Here is a 16,359-nt window from a genome sequence, read left to right on the forward strand (position 1 = left end):
TTTATAGGCTTTCTTAGGAAGCCCTAATCTGAGTCAAACACAAATGGACAAAAACACCTCCCTTTATAAGGGAAAATGAAATTTTAATTAGGGGTATTTTGGGTATTTACATTCTACCCTAACAGAAACGGATATTTCATCTCATTTTCTCTTCCAGCTCCCAGGTGGCTTCACGTTCTAAGTGATTCCGCCACTGAACTTTCACATACGGAATTGTCTGTCACTTGAGAACCTGGTTCTTACGATCCACAATACGGATAGGTTGTTCTTCAAATGACAGATCTTCTCTTAGATTCAAAGGTTCCAATTCAATCACATGCTTTGGATCCGGAATATACTTCCGTAACATAGACACATGAAACACATTGTGTACTCCAGATAACGACGGAGGTAAGGCCAGTCGAGAGACCACTTTTCCAATCATTTCCAATATTTCATATGGTCCCACAAATCTCGAGCTGAGTTTTCCTTTAACCCGAAATCGCATAACTCCCTTGCTGGGCGATACCCTCAAAAGTACTTTATCTCCAATCCAAAATTATAATTCTCTTCGTCTGACATCTGCATAGCTCTTCTGACGGCTTTGTGCCACGCGAAAATGCTCTATAATCAACTGAATTTTGTCCACTGCTTGTTGACCCAAGTCCGGGCCTAAGAGTCTTCTCTCACCTACATCATCCCAACATATAGGTGATCTACACCTCCTCCCATAGAGGGCCTCAAAAGGTGCCATCTGAATACTAACTGTTATTGTAAGAAAATTCAATCAAGGGAAGATGATCATCCCAAGATCCTTTCAGATCCATTACACAACCCCTGACCATGTCTTCAAAATTTTGGATGGTTCTTTCGGATTATCCATCTGTCGAAGGATGGAAAGTCGTACTGAACTTAAGGGAAGATCCCATTGCTGAATGTAAGCTATTCCATAACTGAGACATAAATCGGGTGTCCCGTTCAGATACAATGATTTTAGGAACACCATGGTATTTAACTATCTGATCAACATACAATCTGGCCAACCTTTCAGGTGTCAGGCCGGTTCTAATGGGTATGAAATGAGCTGTCGTTCTCAATCTGTCCAAAATTACCCATGCTGAATCATTTTCTGAGGGAGTACGAGGTAAAGCCGACACCAAATCCATCGCAATCTCCTCCCACTTCCATTCTGGGATAGGAAGTGGTTGCAGTGTTCCGGGTGGTCTTTGATGTTTTGCCTTAATTACTTGACAAGTTAGACTCTGAGATATATACTGAGCTATTTCTCTTTTCATATTATTCCACCGGAAGTTTTCTTTCAAGTCTTGTACATTTTCGTACCTCCAGGGTGTACAGAATATCACAAACTATGAGCTTCTTTCAAAATTTAATTTTTCAAAACGGAGTCATTCGGAACACAAATGCGGTTACCAAACATCAAGGTACCGTCATTGTGAATTTGGAATTCAGATTCAAATCCTTCTTCTAACTTATTTCTGATTTTACAAAATTCTGGGTCGGATTCCTGAGCCATTCTTATTCTTTCTTGCAATGGGGGCCGTACTTGGAGTACTGCCATCAATACCCCAAAGTTTGGACCACGAATTTCTATTTCTGATCTTCGAAGGTCTTCCAAAATATACTTCTGAGAAGTAATCAAAGTTGCCAAATTCACAGACGATTTCCGACTTAGAGCATCAGCTACCACGGTAGCTTTTTCAGGGTGATAGCTTATGGTTAAGTCGTAGTCCTTCAATAGTTCTAACCAACGCCTCTGTCTCATATTCAATTCTTTCTGAGTAAAAATATACTTCAGACTCTTATGATTAGTAAAGATTTCACAAGGTTCTTCATACAGATAATGCCTCAAAATTTTCAAAGCAAACACAACGGCTGCCAATTCCAAATCATGAGTCGGATAATTTTCTTCATAAGGTCTCAACTGGCGTGATGCATACGCGATCACTTTGCCATTCTGCATTAACACACAGCCTAAGCCTTTCTTCGAGGCATCACTGTAAATTACAAATCCCATTCCGCTAACAGGCAAGGTTAGGATGTGAGCAGAAACTAGTCTTTGTTTTAATTACTTTTCACAATCCTCAGACCAAACAAATTTTGTCCCCTTCCGTGTTAAAAGGGTCAAAGGGGCAGCTATACGCGAAAAGTCCTGAACAAAGCGGCGGTAGTAACCCACCAAACCCAGAAAACTACGAATTTCAAGAACATTATTCGGTCTATTCCACAACATTATCGCCTCAATCTTCTTTGGGTCTACTGATACTCCGTCTTTAGAGACCACATGGCCCAAAAAGGAGATTGAATCGAGCCAAAATTCACACTTCTTCAGTTTCCCATATACCTTCTCTTTTCTTAACGTTTCTAAAACAACTCTGAGGTGATACTCGTGGTCAGACTGACTTTTAGAGTACACCAGAATGTCATCAATGAACACAACCACATTGATCTAACAATGGTCTAAATATCATGTTCATCAGGTCCATAAAAGCTGCCGGGGCATTGGTTAATCCAAACGGCATTACCAGAAACTCATAATGGCCATACCGTGTTCGGAAGGCCGTCTTCGGAACATCTTCTGACTTAATTCTAAGCTGATGATAACCCGATCGGAGGTCGGTCTTCGAAAACACACATGCCCCTTGCAATTGATCAAACAAATCATCTATCCGTAGAAGCGGATATTTGTTCTTTATAGTAACCTTGTTCAATTCTCTGTAATCTATGCATAATCTCATACTTCTATCTTTCTTTTTAACGAACAAGACTGGTGCTCCCCAAGGTGAAACACTGGGTCGCACAAAACCTTTCTCTAACAGTTCCTCCAACTGACTTTTCAATTCTTTCATTTCCAAAGGTGCCATACGATACGGGGCCTTCGAAATAGGAACCGTTCCACGAGTTAAATCAACAGTAAATTCAACTTCTCTGCTAGGAGGTAGACCTGGAAGGTCTTCAGGAAATACATCTACAAACTCCCTAACTATAGGGATGTTCTCAATCTTCATACCATTATCATTAACCTCAACTATTAAGGCTAAAAAAGCTTTGCAACCTTGTCTAAGAAGTCGACAAGCTTGCATCGCAGACAAAACTATAGGAGTCGAGTGAACTCCACTCCCTTCAAAACAAAACTTTTCTTCTCTAGGGATTTCAAAATTCACTATCTTCTTATTGTAGTCTACCAAAGCATAATGGGTTGACAACCAATCCATTCCCAAAATCACATCAAAATCAGACAATTCCAGCAAGATAAGATCCGCTAGCATTTCTCTGTTCCCAATTCTAATAGAGCACATCTTACAAATTTGGTTAGTCAAAATTTCTTTTCCTACTAGAGTGCTAACACACAGATCATAATCAAGAGGTGAAGTAGGCAAACAGTGTAGTGCAGCAAAAGCAGATGAAACAAACGAGTGTGTCGCACAGGAATCAAGTAATGCATGACCATAGAAGGTTGCTATAGGCAAAGTACCTGATACTATAGTGCCAGCGACTTGAGCGTCCTGATGAGTGAGAGCATAAGCTCGTACTGGAACAAGAGGCATGTCGATCTTTTGCTGCCCTTGAGAATTAGCTGGTGCAGCTCTACTTTGAATAGTCTGAGTTTGAACTGTCTGAGCTAGAATAGTAGGTATCCCCTGAACTGATTGGGCATCGCCTGCTGGATGATGACACTCTGCAATTCTATGGCCTACCTCGCCACATAAAAAACAAGCCCCAATATTCCATCTACAGGTATCAGTAGGATGGTTCTTCCCACAACGTTCACATTTAGGGGCAACTGATCTATTCGATGCTGACTTATTCTGATAGCCCCCACGATTTTCTTGCTTTCCTCTAGGCCCTATAAAAGTAGGAGGTTTGGGTGCTTGCTGATTCGGGGTAGATCCCCTAGGAATTGTCCTCCTTTGATTTCATTATCTCTATTTCTTTCTTCTAATTAGCTTGAGCATGAGTTCTCGCTTCCTGATGAACTGCCTCAAGTTTCTTTGCCCTTTCCACCAAATCTTCATAAGATTCTGGGGCCGTAGATCCTGCTATTCCCTTTTTCAAATAAATAGATAATCCAAATTCAAATTTGTTCCTCTATGCTTCGTCGTCAGGTACCAAAAAAGGTACAAAATGAGCTAGCCTATCAAATTTGGCTTCATAATCATCCACAGTCATATCTCCTTGCACCAACTGGGTAAATTCCTGATACATGCGGTACAGAGTACTGCGAGGAAAGAATCTCGCTAGAAACTTGATACGAAACATCGCCCAAGTGAAAGGTCCCTGATCGTGCTCATACTTTCTCTAGATTCCCTTCCACCAATGAAGGGCTCTCCCCTCCAACATATAAGTAGCATATTTCACTCTGTTTTCGTTTCTATTGCAATTCATTGCCTCAAAGGCCTTTTCAGCATTCTCCAACCAAGACTCGGCATCATCTGTCGTAGTCGATTCCTTAAAGGTTTTTGGTACAAGCCTCATCAATTCTGAAATCCCATACACTTGATGTGGTTGTCCTGCCACTGGTGGTCCTTGAACCTGAGGTTGCGGTTGTGGAGGTTGCTGACGTTGTTGATTTGCCAATCCAATCATGGCTCTCATAAAATTCCTTATCTCAGTAATTTCTTGTTCGATATTATCTTGAAGCGGAGGTACATCAGGATTCTCATTCTGTACTCGATCCCCCTGAATTGGAGGCTCCTGAACTACTTACTCTTCCTGAACTCCTTGGTTCTGATTTTCCTGAATCTCTGGCTCCTCTTGAGATACATTTTGATCTCCTCCAATAATGTCATTGAGGGCTCTAGTACGATTGACTCGAGTTCCACGACCACTACATCCTCCTTGAGTCAACATATTCCTAATTCTAATAAAACACTAAATCAGAATATTGTCTATAACATAGTTACATACATATATTGTTTAGTAACATAAAACATTCTCATTTGGAGCCAATATCTATCCATCATATATTTCTCATGATTCTTACACAAACTTGCATGCTTCCCAACCGTCCCCAGGTGCATTTGAATTTATAATTGGGCCCTGATCGCGCGACTGATTTATGTGCTATTAGGCGTCCCCAAAACACACAAACCCATCAAACGCTTCATAAATGCTCCCTATCTAAATCCTCAGATCTTACAATCAAAGTCCTTTGTTTCAATGATTCTACCTAGGACCTAAAGCCTAGGCTTTGATACCACTTTTCTATCACGCCTCAAACCCCCACCCTGGGCGTAGGACATGACAACATCATACACCTGCAAGACGAATCCCACATATATACAAGGCTACATAGCAATAACAGAAATAACCTGGCGATTCATAACTAAATATCAAAGTTCAATTAATGGGGACCCATCAGAGTCAAATCAAATCTCATCTATCTCAAGAGTCAAAGCAAAATAAATAATATGGTCTTTACATCTTATTCAAAGCACTCACTTCCTAATGAACTGAAAACATCTAAACTAGTTCTCTGAGTCAAAGTCCAATCCCAAGCTAAGTGTCATGTTCCCCATTTCCTTCACGAGGGTCAAGACCTGAAAATGTTATATAACCACAGTCAGCTGAAAAGCTCAGTACATAATAAAGTACTACTCTAAGTACAGTCTAAGCATGCAAAGGCTCAATAGGGGTCAGATAAACGGAATCAGAACTGAATGCTTAAGTCCCAACTAAATTAATAGGCACAAAGTAGATATAAGTGCATGTCAAATATGGTTCTGAATTTAAAGTGCAATAAAGCAATTCAATGTCTAAGTTCTGATTAAAGTCAAAGGTTTTCAGAATTCAAAATTCACTTCAGCGTCATAGGCATGGTTCAGAAGACATGTTACTGCTTATACACCAACAGTCCACGGTATTGGAACTAGTTCCTCAAAGTTCAGATACAAGTTGACAGGGCCAGCGTTTTATCCCACTGACGAGCCAGAAGTTCCAGTGTGCAACCCCCACGGTGGGTCCAGAGTTGCCAATTGTTTTATCCCCAAATGGCAGGGTCCAGATATAATCAAGCCTCCATAGAAGTGTTCACAAGGTGTCCAAGGTTCATATTCAAATAGTTCTACGCATTCAAAATTCAAACTGATAGTTTCAATGGTTCGGAGTTCAGAACAGATATTCATAACAGTTATTTCTAAGGTTCAGAATAGTAGTGTTAAAACACTAGATAGGCCAAACAGAAATAGGTATGCTAGATCAAGGATAATTCAGAAGGTCAAAGGTATCAATACTGGTTTTCAAAGTCAACAGTGATTCAGAGTGAAAAGGGTCTACAAATACCCAAAATAGTACGTTATTACGTACCTCAAAGATGTTTGTTTCCTTCCTTAAATCCACTTAGGTTTCAATATCCTGATCTAAACAGAACATAAGTAACAAATAAGGGTCCTAAAAAGGTAATCCATAAGCCAAAAGATCGAAGTCCCAAAGTTCAAAAATAAATTTTCAATTTCAGGCGGGTTCGGACGCCCGACCAAAATCTTCCGATGCCCAGACACCCCCTTTCAGACGCCCCCTTCGGGCGTCTCTGAGACTTTTCCAAAAATCTAACTCTCGGGTTTCAATTTTCTTCACATTCGGACTTCCGGACTGGACGCCCGAATGGCCCCTTCGAGTGCCCGAACACCCTATGGTGGGCGTCCGAAGTGTGGGCTGGGTTTTTCTTACGAAAATTCCAGATTTATTCTGATTTTCTTAAAACTTCAAAAATTCATATCTGATTCGATCGGACTCCAAATTATGCGATGTCGGATCCGATGGATTTGTATCGACGAGAGGAATCCACCAAACCTGATTTCACCTTTTAATTTCACACAGTTAATAACCGATAAAATAATAATAAAAATCTCAGTCAGAGTCTCTGATTTTCGAATTCAGATTTCTTAACGATTGATTTTGAGTTCGTTGGGATCATAACACAATATCAGATCCAAGAAACTCAAGATCAACCCAGAGATTCTAATTTCTAACCCATATCAAATACAAATACCTTTCTTTTACTTATTCAAACCCTTGTTTTAGGATTTTTTAATATCCATATCTTTCGTAGTTCATAGATCTTACCTAGATTCGCGGCTTCGACTCTGAAATCGCGATCTCCTTGCTCTTGTACTTCTCTTTCTCTGATTTCTTTCTCTAGGGCTGAACAACACGTTTAGGGTTTGTTTTAGCCCCAAATCGATATATTTATAGGCTTTCTTAGGAAGCCCTAATCTGAGTCAAACATAAACGGACAAAAACGCCCCCCTTTATAAGGGGAAATGAAATTTTAATTAGGGGTATTTTGGGTATTTACACATATAAATAAAAAACCCTAACCTAATTTTGATATAGAAACAGAAAACCCCTAACCTTCTTCTTCTTCTTAAAATAAAAAACCCTAACCTGATTTTGCTACAGAAACAAAATTCCTAACTATCAAATAAAAAACCCTAACCTGATTTAGATAAATGGGTTAAAATAAAAAACCCAAACAACTATCAAATGAAGAAAAAAATAAGAAAAATACAACGAAAGAGCAAGAACGATAAAAAAGATACGAGAAGCATAGAAAAACCCAAACCTGATTCAGAGATGGCCGAACGAAACCAAACGGATGAAATTTTCTGGAGAAATCCGAGGGTTTGATGTGAAATCTAAGAGTTTGATGTGTAATCAAAGGTCTTGATAAGCAAGGAAACCGTTTCCGCACGAAAGAGAAAAGATAGGGCTTCACTAGGTTAAATTCTCTTCTACTGAGGCGGTCTTGACAGCCCCTATAGACTTAAAGGAATTTTCTAAAGAGCGCTTGCTAAAATTTCGGGGATCAACATTTACGGGAGAGATTCTAGGATCTCGAGTTGTATATTTCCTCCCATCGTAGACAGCCTCTAAATCCACCCTTAAAGAGGCGATTTTAATGACTACCTCTGTATGGCCGCCTCTATAAACCAACTTTGTTGTAGTGCGAGGACTGTGAGGAGAATCCCCTGGGCAGTACAGCTTCTACTACCGAAAAGAAACCTCGTAAGGAACATAATTGGAAGAAAAAAAGTATTTTCGTCAATCTGCCGTACTGGGAATCACTCCTACTCCGCCACAATCTAGATGTGATGCACATTGAGAAGAACGTATGCGACTCAGTTATTGGGACGCTACTTAATATTGAAGGAAAAACAAATGACGGTTTAAAAGCACGACTAGATTTACAAAAAATGGGTATAAGGAGATCACTTCACCCAATGATTAATAAAATGAACAAAACATTCTTGCCCCCAACATGCTTCACCATGTCTTCAAAGGAAAAAGAAGTTTTTTGCAACATCTTGAAGGAAGTTAAAGTTCCAGATGGCTACTCATCTAATATTTCACTTCATGTTCATGTTAAGGAGCGAAAGATTTCAGGATTGAAGAGCCATGATTGTCATGTTCTGATGCAACAACTACTTCCCATAGCTATATGCCCATCATTGCCTAAGAATGCCATCTTTGTATTGATTGAATTTTGTAATTTCTTTAGGGAGTTATGTTCAAAAGTCATCAACCCGAACGACCTCTGGAACTTGAAAGATAGAATCGCACTAACACTTTGCCATATGGAAAAGATCTTCCCACCAACATTTTTTGATATAATGTTGCATTGACCTATTCACTTAGCTGATGAGGCAAGGATAGTTGGACCTGTACAGTACCGATGGATGCACCCCGTCGAGAGGTATGCGAATCTACTCAAAATTTAATGCACTTGCTAGGTTGTTTACAGATTCATGTTTTCAAAAGTAACACATGTAATGTATGTGTAGGTACCTTTTCATGTTGAAGTCATATGTGCGCAATAGAAATCATGTCGAGGGATTTATTGCATAGGGTTACCTGGCAGAAGAATGTTTGACATTTTGCTCAAGATATCTTGAAGGTGTCGAATCGAAGTTAAATCAACCCTTACGGAATGACGAAGATGTACAGTGTGAAATAGAAGAAGGATTCTCTATGTTCTCATTAATAGGATGCCATATAGGCAACGTTGAGGATGTACCCCTACATGAAACCACACTTGAATAGGCACATCGATATGTTCTCTTCAACTGTCACGTAGTCACCCCATTTCATGAGTAATTTTAATAAAATTGTCTTAATTTAGTCAATTTTCTTTAGTTGTTTTCTCTTACTCACATTAACTCATACGCAACGAACACATTAATGATATTCAGCGGTCACGTCCTCATGCTAGACCAAAGGATATAGAACAGACTCACACCAAACTTTTTTCAACTTGGTTTAGGACGCATGTAAGTGTGATATGAACCTTAAACAACTATTTAAGTTTCTTTAATAGATACAATGCTCTTTGATAATCGGTCTTATAATTTGGAATAGATTCACAAGTTGCATTGGTCTAGAAGTGAGCAACTGTCAGAGAAACTTAGATGGCTAGCCGGAGGTCCATCGACCATCGTCACGAGATACAAAAGCTATCTTCTTAAAGGTTGTCGCTTTCACACAAAGAAGCACGAACAGAAGAGGAAAACTCAAAATAGTAGAGTTGTTGTCACTACAACTACAAGAAGCTTCTCAAGTGCTAGGGATACGAATCCAATAGCAGGAGATGTTAATTATTACGGTGTTATTACAGATATCATTGAACTTGATTATTACGGACACCTGAAAGCGTTGCTCTTCAAATGTGATTGGTTTGATGTTCTAACCAATGATAGGGGAATAAAAATAGATGAGTTCGGTTTTACGGTTGTAAATATGTCACGCCATATTTATAAAGATGAGCCTTTCATCTTTGCATCTCAAGCTGAGCAGGTATTTTACGTGCAAGAATGCCCTAGCAACAAAGAGTAGCACGTTGTTGTTAAGATGAAACCTAGGGACTTGTTTGACATCCATGGGAACAATGACGAAGAATATGTACAGATTGAGGCCACGGGTAAGGCTCAAAATTTGGAAGACATTCAGAGCTGGGAACGGACGGATATCGATGGGACAGAAATTGATGAACCCTTAGAAACGTTGACCCGAAAAATCCTGGAAAACCAAGAATATGATACAGAGTCAGACGACGAGGATGATGATGACAATGACTTAGTTGATGTTGATAGAGACGATACCAATTAATTATAAATGTGAATAGAATATGTTGTAAGTTCAATTTAAGTTTAAAAGTGTCTGTTATTTATGCATTCCTAATGGTTTATTTGCTGTATTCCTCCAATATTAAATGTCATGTTCATTACTACCGATAAATGTCATGTTCTTACTTTTGATAAATGTCATTTTCATTACTACGGATAAATCTCATACTTCTATACTGTTTATCGATGCATGCCTATTGGATTAAACTGATGGTTTCAATTGTTGATTATTTTCAGGTTAACTTCAAATTAAGTAAAAAATTATGCCGAGAAAGGCTAAAGTCCCCCCACCCCATTCACATCAGCCCCAATCCAGCCATCTCCAGACACTGCCAGTTGATTCACAGGCCCTGACCTAGTCTAGCCAGTTCCAGACACATCCCATTGATTCACAGGGTCAGGCTCAATCTCATGAGGCCCACCACCAGGACCATAGTGGGCCATCCTCAATGAAGAGAACTAGAGGCGCAACTTACATGAAAGAGGTTTGGGCTAACTAGGAGGGAAAACAGAAGAAGGTTGAGTGTAACGAATTAGGGTAGCCTGATAATGAAATTGCCAAAGAACTTTCGAGATTCCTTGGCACACTTGCAAGAAAAGGAGAAAAATTGCCATTAGACATTACAGATTGGAGGCAGATGGACGACTCTTATAAAGAAGATGTGTGGTCCATAGTGATGGTATAAGTGCACAATTTGTATACATTGTTACTTGTTGGAAATCTTTATTATTTTGCTCATGTTAATGTCTTTCTTTTTAATATGTAATGCAGGAAAGATATGATATTCCTGAAGCTAGTAAGCTCTAGGTGTTTATGTCCCTTGATAAAAAAATGGAGAGATTGGAAAAGTTCTTTGAAGTGGGAATTTTACAACAATCAACTCCCATGCACTGACTCTAGGACGATGGAGTCACAGTATAAGAACCTACGTGTCTTTTGGGACTCACCAGAAGCAAAAAGTAAGATAAACATTAAATATATTTTTTTGTATTTTATTTTGAACACAAACCTCTTATTGTCTCTATATTGATTGCAAATTCCAAGCACGAAGTCAGACAAATAAGACCAATCGTTCAATGCAAGGTATCGTGCACACGGCTGGGACGAAGAGTTTCGCTAGTTTAAAAAGGGAAAAGGCACTTTCATGACATTTGGTTTCATTCACAAAGTTTATATGCTAATTTGCTTGATATTGTTGGTATAGAAAGTTGAAAATGAGGGGAGGGAGCTCAGTCGCGCCGAAATGTTCAAGATTACCCATACAAATAAACAAGGGACGCCCGTAAATGATGCCGTAGGGGCTCTTATTGTAAGTCTTAGTTTTTTTCCAATTAAATTTTATATGTTTTTCTCTGTAATTGGACTTGCCTTACACGAGTTTTTTTTTTTTTTTTTCCCTTTTCTTTACAGGATCAACTTGTGGAGCATCAGACTCAACATCCTGAGTGTTCCATGAACACGGGTGCTAGAAATGACACCTTTGCTCAGGTTTTTGGCAAAGAGAGGCGTGGGCGTGTGCGTATGCATGGGTTAGGATCGATCCCGTCTGAGGTTTGAGGCTCATCATTCAACCGCAATGGATGCCGAAGGCACACCATGGAAGAGACTAAGTGAATGATCTTCGTCAACAGGTCAATGACTTCATCTCTGATTACAGAGCCAACCAGCAGGTAATCACTTAACTACGTACAATTTCATTAATTTATGATTTTGAAATTACATGAATTGCATAATATACAAATGTTACTACCTATTAGGCTCAAGGAGGCGCGCCTCAATCACAGCCTCAACCCCCCTCCCTTTCGAGTCATGCCGTTCCGTCCTTCCCTGAGGTAAAACCATTATTTACTTTTGCATCTAAATAATACCACTATTTGACTTTATATTTCACAGTGTTAATTAAGAATCTATGTACGTAAGGTTGTCCTGATGAGCTTTAAAGACTCTGATGTTGAAGTGGCACGGGGCATTCTTCTGTCCCAGGATCCAATGAAAGTAGTTGGTGGGAAACGATTGAGAGAACGAGTATCCGAAGTCATAGTCCATGTTCTGCTGGTGGAGGATCATCCTTTGATGAGGCCATACGGACAAGCCATGACTATCATGGATGCCATTGGATCATCTGTCGTATGGCCTTCCTGCTTTGTAAGTTAATGACTTATGTACATGCATTTTCATAAATAGGTAAAAATTAATGACTTGTGTACATGGCAAGCAGCGCATGGTATTCTCCTAATTTGATTCTTGTTTTCGTCTCCAGGTTAAACTTGATCACAGCACTTGAGCCGCTCTCTTCTCTACTTTCTTATGGTAAGTAAATGAGATAATTGCATATTTGATTAGTGCTATAGATATTGCATCAAGATCTATTGCAAAATTACAAAAATAAAAGGGGATCAGGGAGAGAAGTTTAAAATGAAGACTAATATTATTTGAGAGCATGGAAAAAGAAGTTTATTTGCTGTAAAAAAAATTGCATGTATTGTACTCTTCAAATGCATCGTATGTTTTTTTTGCTTACATGTGTTCTACTCTTCAAATGCATGGCCTCACTTTATTTAATTCTTTTTAACTTTTCTTTCTCTTCCATACAGTTGGACGGTTTGTGATACTCATCCGACTCTAGAGAAGAATGATGATAATAGATGTAGTTGGAACCGATGGAGAATGAAGACACCACGAAGCATTTTCAATTTCATTTTCATTTTCTAGTAGTGAAAGGACTTCGTATCTAGGTTTTAGATGGATTTTGAATAGTTTATTGTAATACAAAAGTGGTTTTGAATGTGGTTATGGAAATGAAAAAATGGTGTAGTGGATCTTAATTTCATGAATGTATGCAATTTTTTTTGTGTAGAATGGTGCAGCAGATTGTGTAGTTGTGTACTATATTGGATTAAACAGGTTACAGGTGAATGTGTACCTCATTTTTGGGTTTTTGAGAAATCAGCAGTTCTCCCCAAAAAACTCATATACAGCGGCGGTCTTGACCGCCTCTATAATCTGTACATATATAGCGGCGGTCTGGACCGCGTCTATAGGATACACCGACTGAAATGCCACCCTGAGCTCCTTGCTTTGTAATGGTCAATGGGATCCATTGTTTTAATCACCCCAATTCGCTAAACTTCAACCAATTTTATCTGAAGCCATTCTAAACCAAGCTCCTGAAGACTTGCCTATCTGGAAACCTTGTACTAATGGAGAGTTCTCCATTACAAGTGCTTGGAACCAAATTAGATCAAAAGACCAGAAAGCAGATTGGTTTTCCTTAGTGTGGCACTTGGGTCACACCCCTCGCCATAGCTTCACGACCTGGCAGGCTTTACAAAAGAAACTTAGTACCAGAGACAAACTAATTGTGCTCTCTGTGTACATGGAACAGAGGATACAAATTACTTATTCTTTTCTTGCCCCTGCTCTGCCTGGGTATGGCCCTCAATTCTTTGGAGGTTTGAATGCCGCAAAAAACCAAAAAAATCTTTGCTCCTCGAAGAACTTTGGATCAGAGAGCAATTCAATGGGACAACCCAAACATCTATTGCTGTAAGAATTGCTTTCTGTGCCACTATATGCCACCTTTGGTAGGAAAGAAACAGAAGAATCCATGGCGAAGCTCCATCTCATAAGCAAACTATTGTGCACTCTATCCTCTCCATCATCAGAGATAAGTTGATTCATCTAAACCTCCCAGACTCTCCCAACCCCATACCTTTATCAATTGCAAAGCACCTCAATCTCTCAATTCGCCAAGTCAGCAAACCAGCAAAAACCTGTAAGTGGTCCCCCTGGTCACAATGAACTAAAGCTTAACAGAAATGCCTCCCTTACCAGTTCAGTGGCTGCTATTGGAAGTCTCATTCATGATTGGAATAGCAATACACTAGCCATATTCTCCACTGATCTGAAGCAAGACTCCATAAATGTTCTAGAAATGCAAGCGATTTGCAGAGGAATATCTATTGCAACAAACTTCACTTCAGAAAATCTTTGGATTGAATCTGACTCCAAAATAGTTGTGGAAGTGATAAATGGTACATATAAATGCCCCAGGTGTTCTTGGTCCACTCTCACCAATATAAGGAAATGCCTAACCAGATTTTCCTCATGGAGGATCACTCACATTTTAAGAGATGGTAATAGTGCAGCTGACTTCCTTTCCAAATCAAGTTGTCCCTTCAAAGGTGTTGCTTACCATCCAGAACCCTTGCCCCTCGTTCTTCTCGACATTGTTTTGGCTGATTCGACAATGGCTTCTTAAGTGATGTTTGGTTCTATTATGTTGTTGTTTTGATGTTCTGATTGTTGTATTTCTTTGCTCCTAGCGCTTGTTGGCCGTTGTAGCCCGTCTTGTCCTGTAATTCCCTTCTTTTTCTAGTATATCTGGTAGGGGTCTGCCTATCCCCAGCTTACTCACAAAAAAAAACTTATTTCAATTTGCTTTTTTTTCCTTGTGGATTCAAGGATTTTATAAAAGAAGACGATGTTCTTGTCCAATGCATTAAAGATTGTGATCTTTGCCTTTTCTGTATGTTTCCGACTTGTCAATTACCAAGGTCAAGAAAAAAAATCCAAATCATCTATCTCAATTTTTTGTGACAAGCTCAGAATCCGTGATGTACGGTTTTCCTTAGGGGGGCAAATTGAGGATAGGACATATCTACCACCAAATCTACATCTAAGAAGATAGAGTTTCTTCCTTTGATTGTGTACCTATCTATAGCATTCTTTTGTTTCTTTGTGTATAGAGATATTGACTAATGCAATCACATTCTATATACTTCTTTATTGGCTCCCACACCATTGTCAGATAAAACTTTTTCCAACCGGGTTTCTAATTCTTAGACCACCAACTTAGGTCTTCTTTTGATGCCACCAAACTCGGTCCTTATTTACGAATATGATTATTTTAGTCTAATCGCCTGCAAATCGAAAATCAAGATCTCTTTGGAAGTCATTAACTATACCACTTCTAAAATTATTATAACATTAATTACAAATAGGGAAGTGATATATCGGCCCCTTTTTTTTTACCTGGGACAGCCACCTCTGGTGTATCTATGGATGCAGAGGGGCAGGTATACTTCACTTGGGAAGGACTCAACGGGCCTGATTGCCACGTACATTGGAGTTGGATGTCCCATGTACAGAAAAGGGGCGAATTTATCATTTCCCTTTCAAATGATCAATATTTCACTTCAAAATCATTTGCTGCCAAGATTAGTTTTAGAGGTATTCAAAAGGGACTGCAAAACATACCAAGGGAGACAAATCCCCCCCGGGGGATTATAATGCGCCCCCCTTTTAACGTGAATTCTTGGCAGACTTTAACGCTTTTTGACAGTAAAATCACGTTAAAAGGGGGGCGCATTATCCTACCTGGGATGAAAAAATCATCACCCTTTTCGGAATATTTTAAAACTAGAAAAGACTGTAATTCAACATTGCTGAAAATGAGGCAGTATCATATCTAATGATGAATGACTGAATTTGGTCTCAAAACTAAAAGAAAATTCTGAAATCCATGATGTTAGAGTGCTCAAACTTACCACATTTGAAATGTTCGGAACGAGAGACTGGAGAATTTGCAGCTGTTGGGTGCTGCCATCATCATCCCAAGAACTATCGTTACAACTTGACCCCATTTTCTCAGATGATCTCAAGCCGGAAAATTTAGCCGTCAATGGCTTTAAAGGGAGAGATCTTGATTTCTATTTTTTTGTATATAATTTTTTATAAATTTTGGGGGAATGGGCAGAATACTAAATTGTGAGGCGGGACCGGGCGTGGTATCTACCATTCTTTATTTTGGATTTTCTGAGAATATCTTACTATATCTTTGCTTTGCAAGTAAGGGAGCTGATTATATTAAAGATGAAAGCATCTTTGCTTAAGCAAAGTCTTTCATTTCTAGACTTAGGTACATGCCTACAGTGTTAGTTGGTTTACATGCCTAATGACAAAGTGATATATGTTCTATGAAATTTGCTAGCGTTCATCGCAGGAGGCATTTTCATGAGGTGGCTGCTATCAGATGCAACAGACCATTCGCGAATTGCCTCCTGCGATGGATGCTAGCAAATCCCATGTTCTATTAACCAATTTATCTATGCATTAATGCCCTATCTTTCTTGTGAGGAATTGTATGGAGGTAGAAAAAACATGCAATGGGGCCCACCTTTGTGGATGAATTAAACCATTCATATTTTTGTTTCAGCCCTAGATTGGGTGTTCCTACAA

At 39.3% G+C, this 16,359-nt stretch overlaps 1 protein-coding gene across 2 annotated transcripts in view; it reads right to left on the reverse strand.

Moving 5' to 3' along the window:
* The window catches only part of LOC143861651 (uncharacterized), a 63,709-nt gene extending 47,792 nt beyond the window's left edge, over nt 1-15,917 (reverse strand). The window contains exon 1 of one of the 2 annotated variants that reach the window (XM_077372549.1): nt 15,669-15,917. In XM_077372549.1, coding sequence (XP_077228664.1) covers nt 15,669-15,764 — 96 coding nt within the window. In that variant the 5' untranslated portion in view covers nt 15,765-15,917. The remainder of the gene's footprint in view (nt 1-15,668) is intronic. The other variant, XM_077372540.1, reaches the window with a different exon arrangement.
* Nucleotides 15,918-16,359: the final 442 nt, after the last annotated feature.

Source organism: Tasmannia lanceolata, unplaced genomic scaffold, assembly GCF_043159265.1.
Source record: "Tasmannia lanceolata isolate RefF3 unplaced genomic scaffold, GAP_Taslan_0.1 ptg000003l, whole genome shotgun sequence".
NCBI classification, from domain to species: domain Eukaryota; kingdom Viridiplantae; phylum Streptophyta; class Magnoliopsida; order Canellales; family Winteraceae; genus Tasmannia; species Tasmannia lanceolata.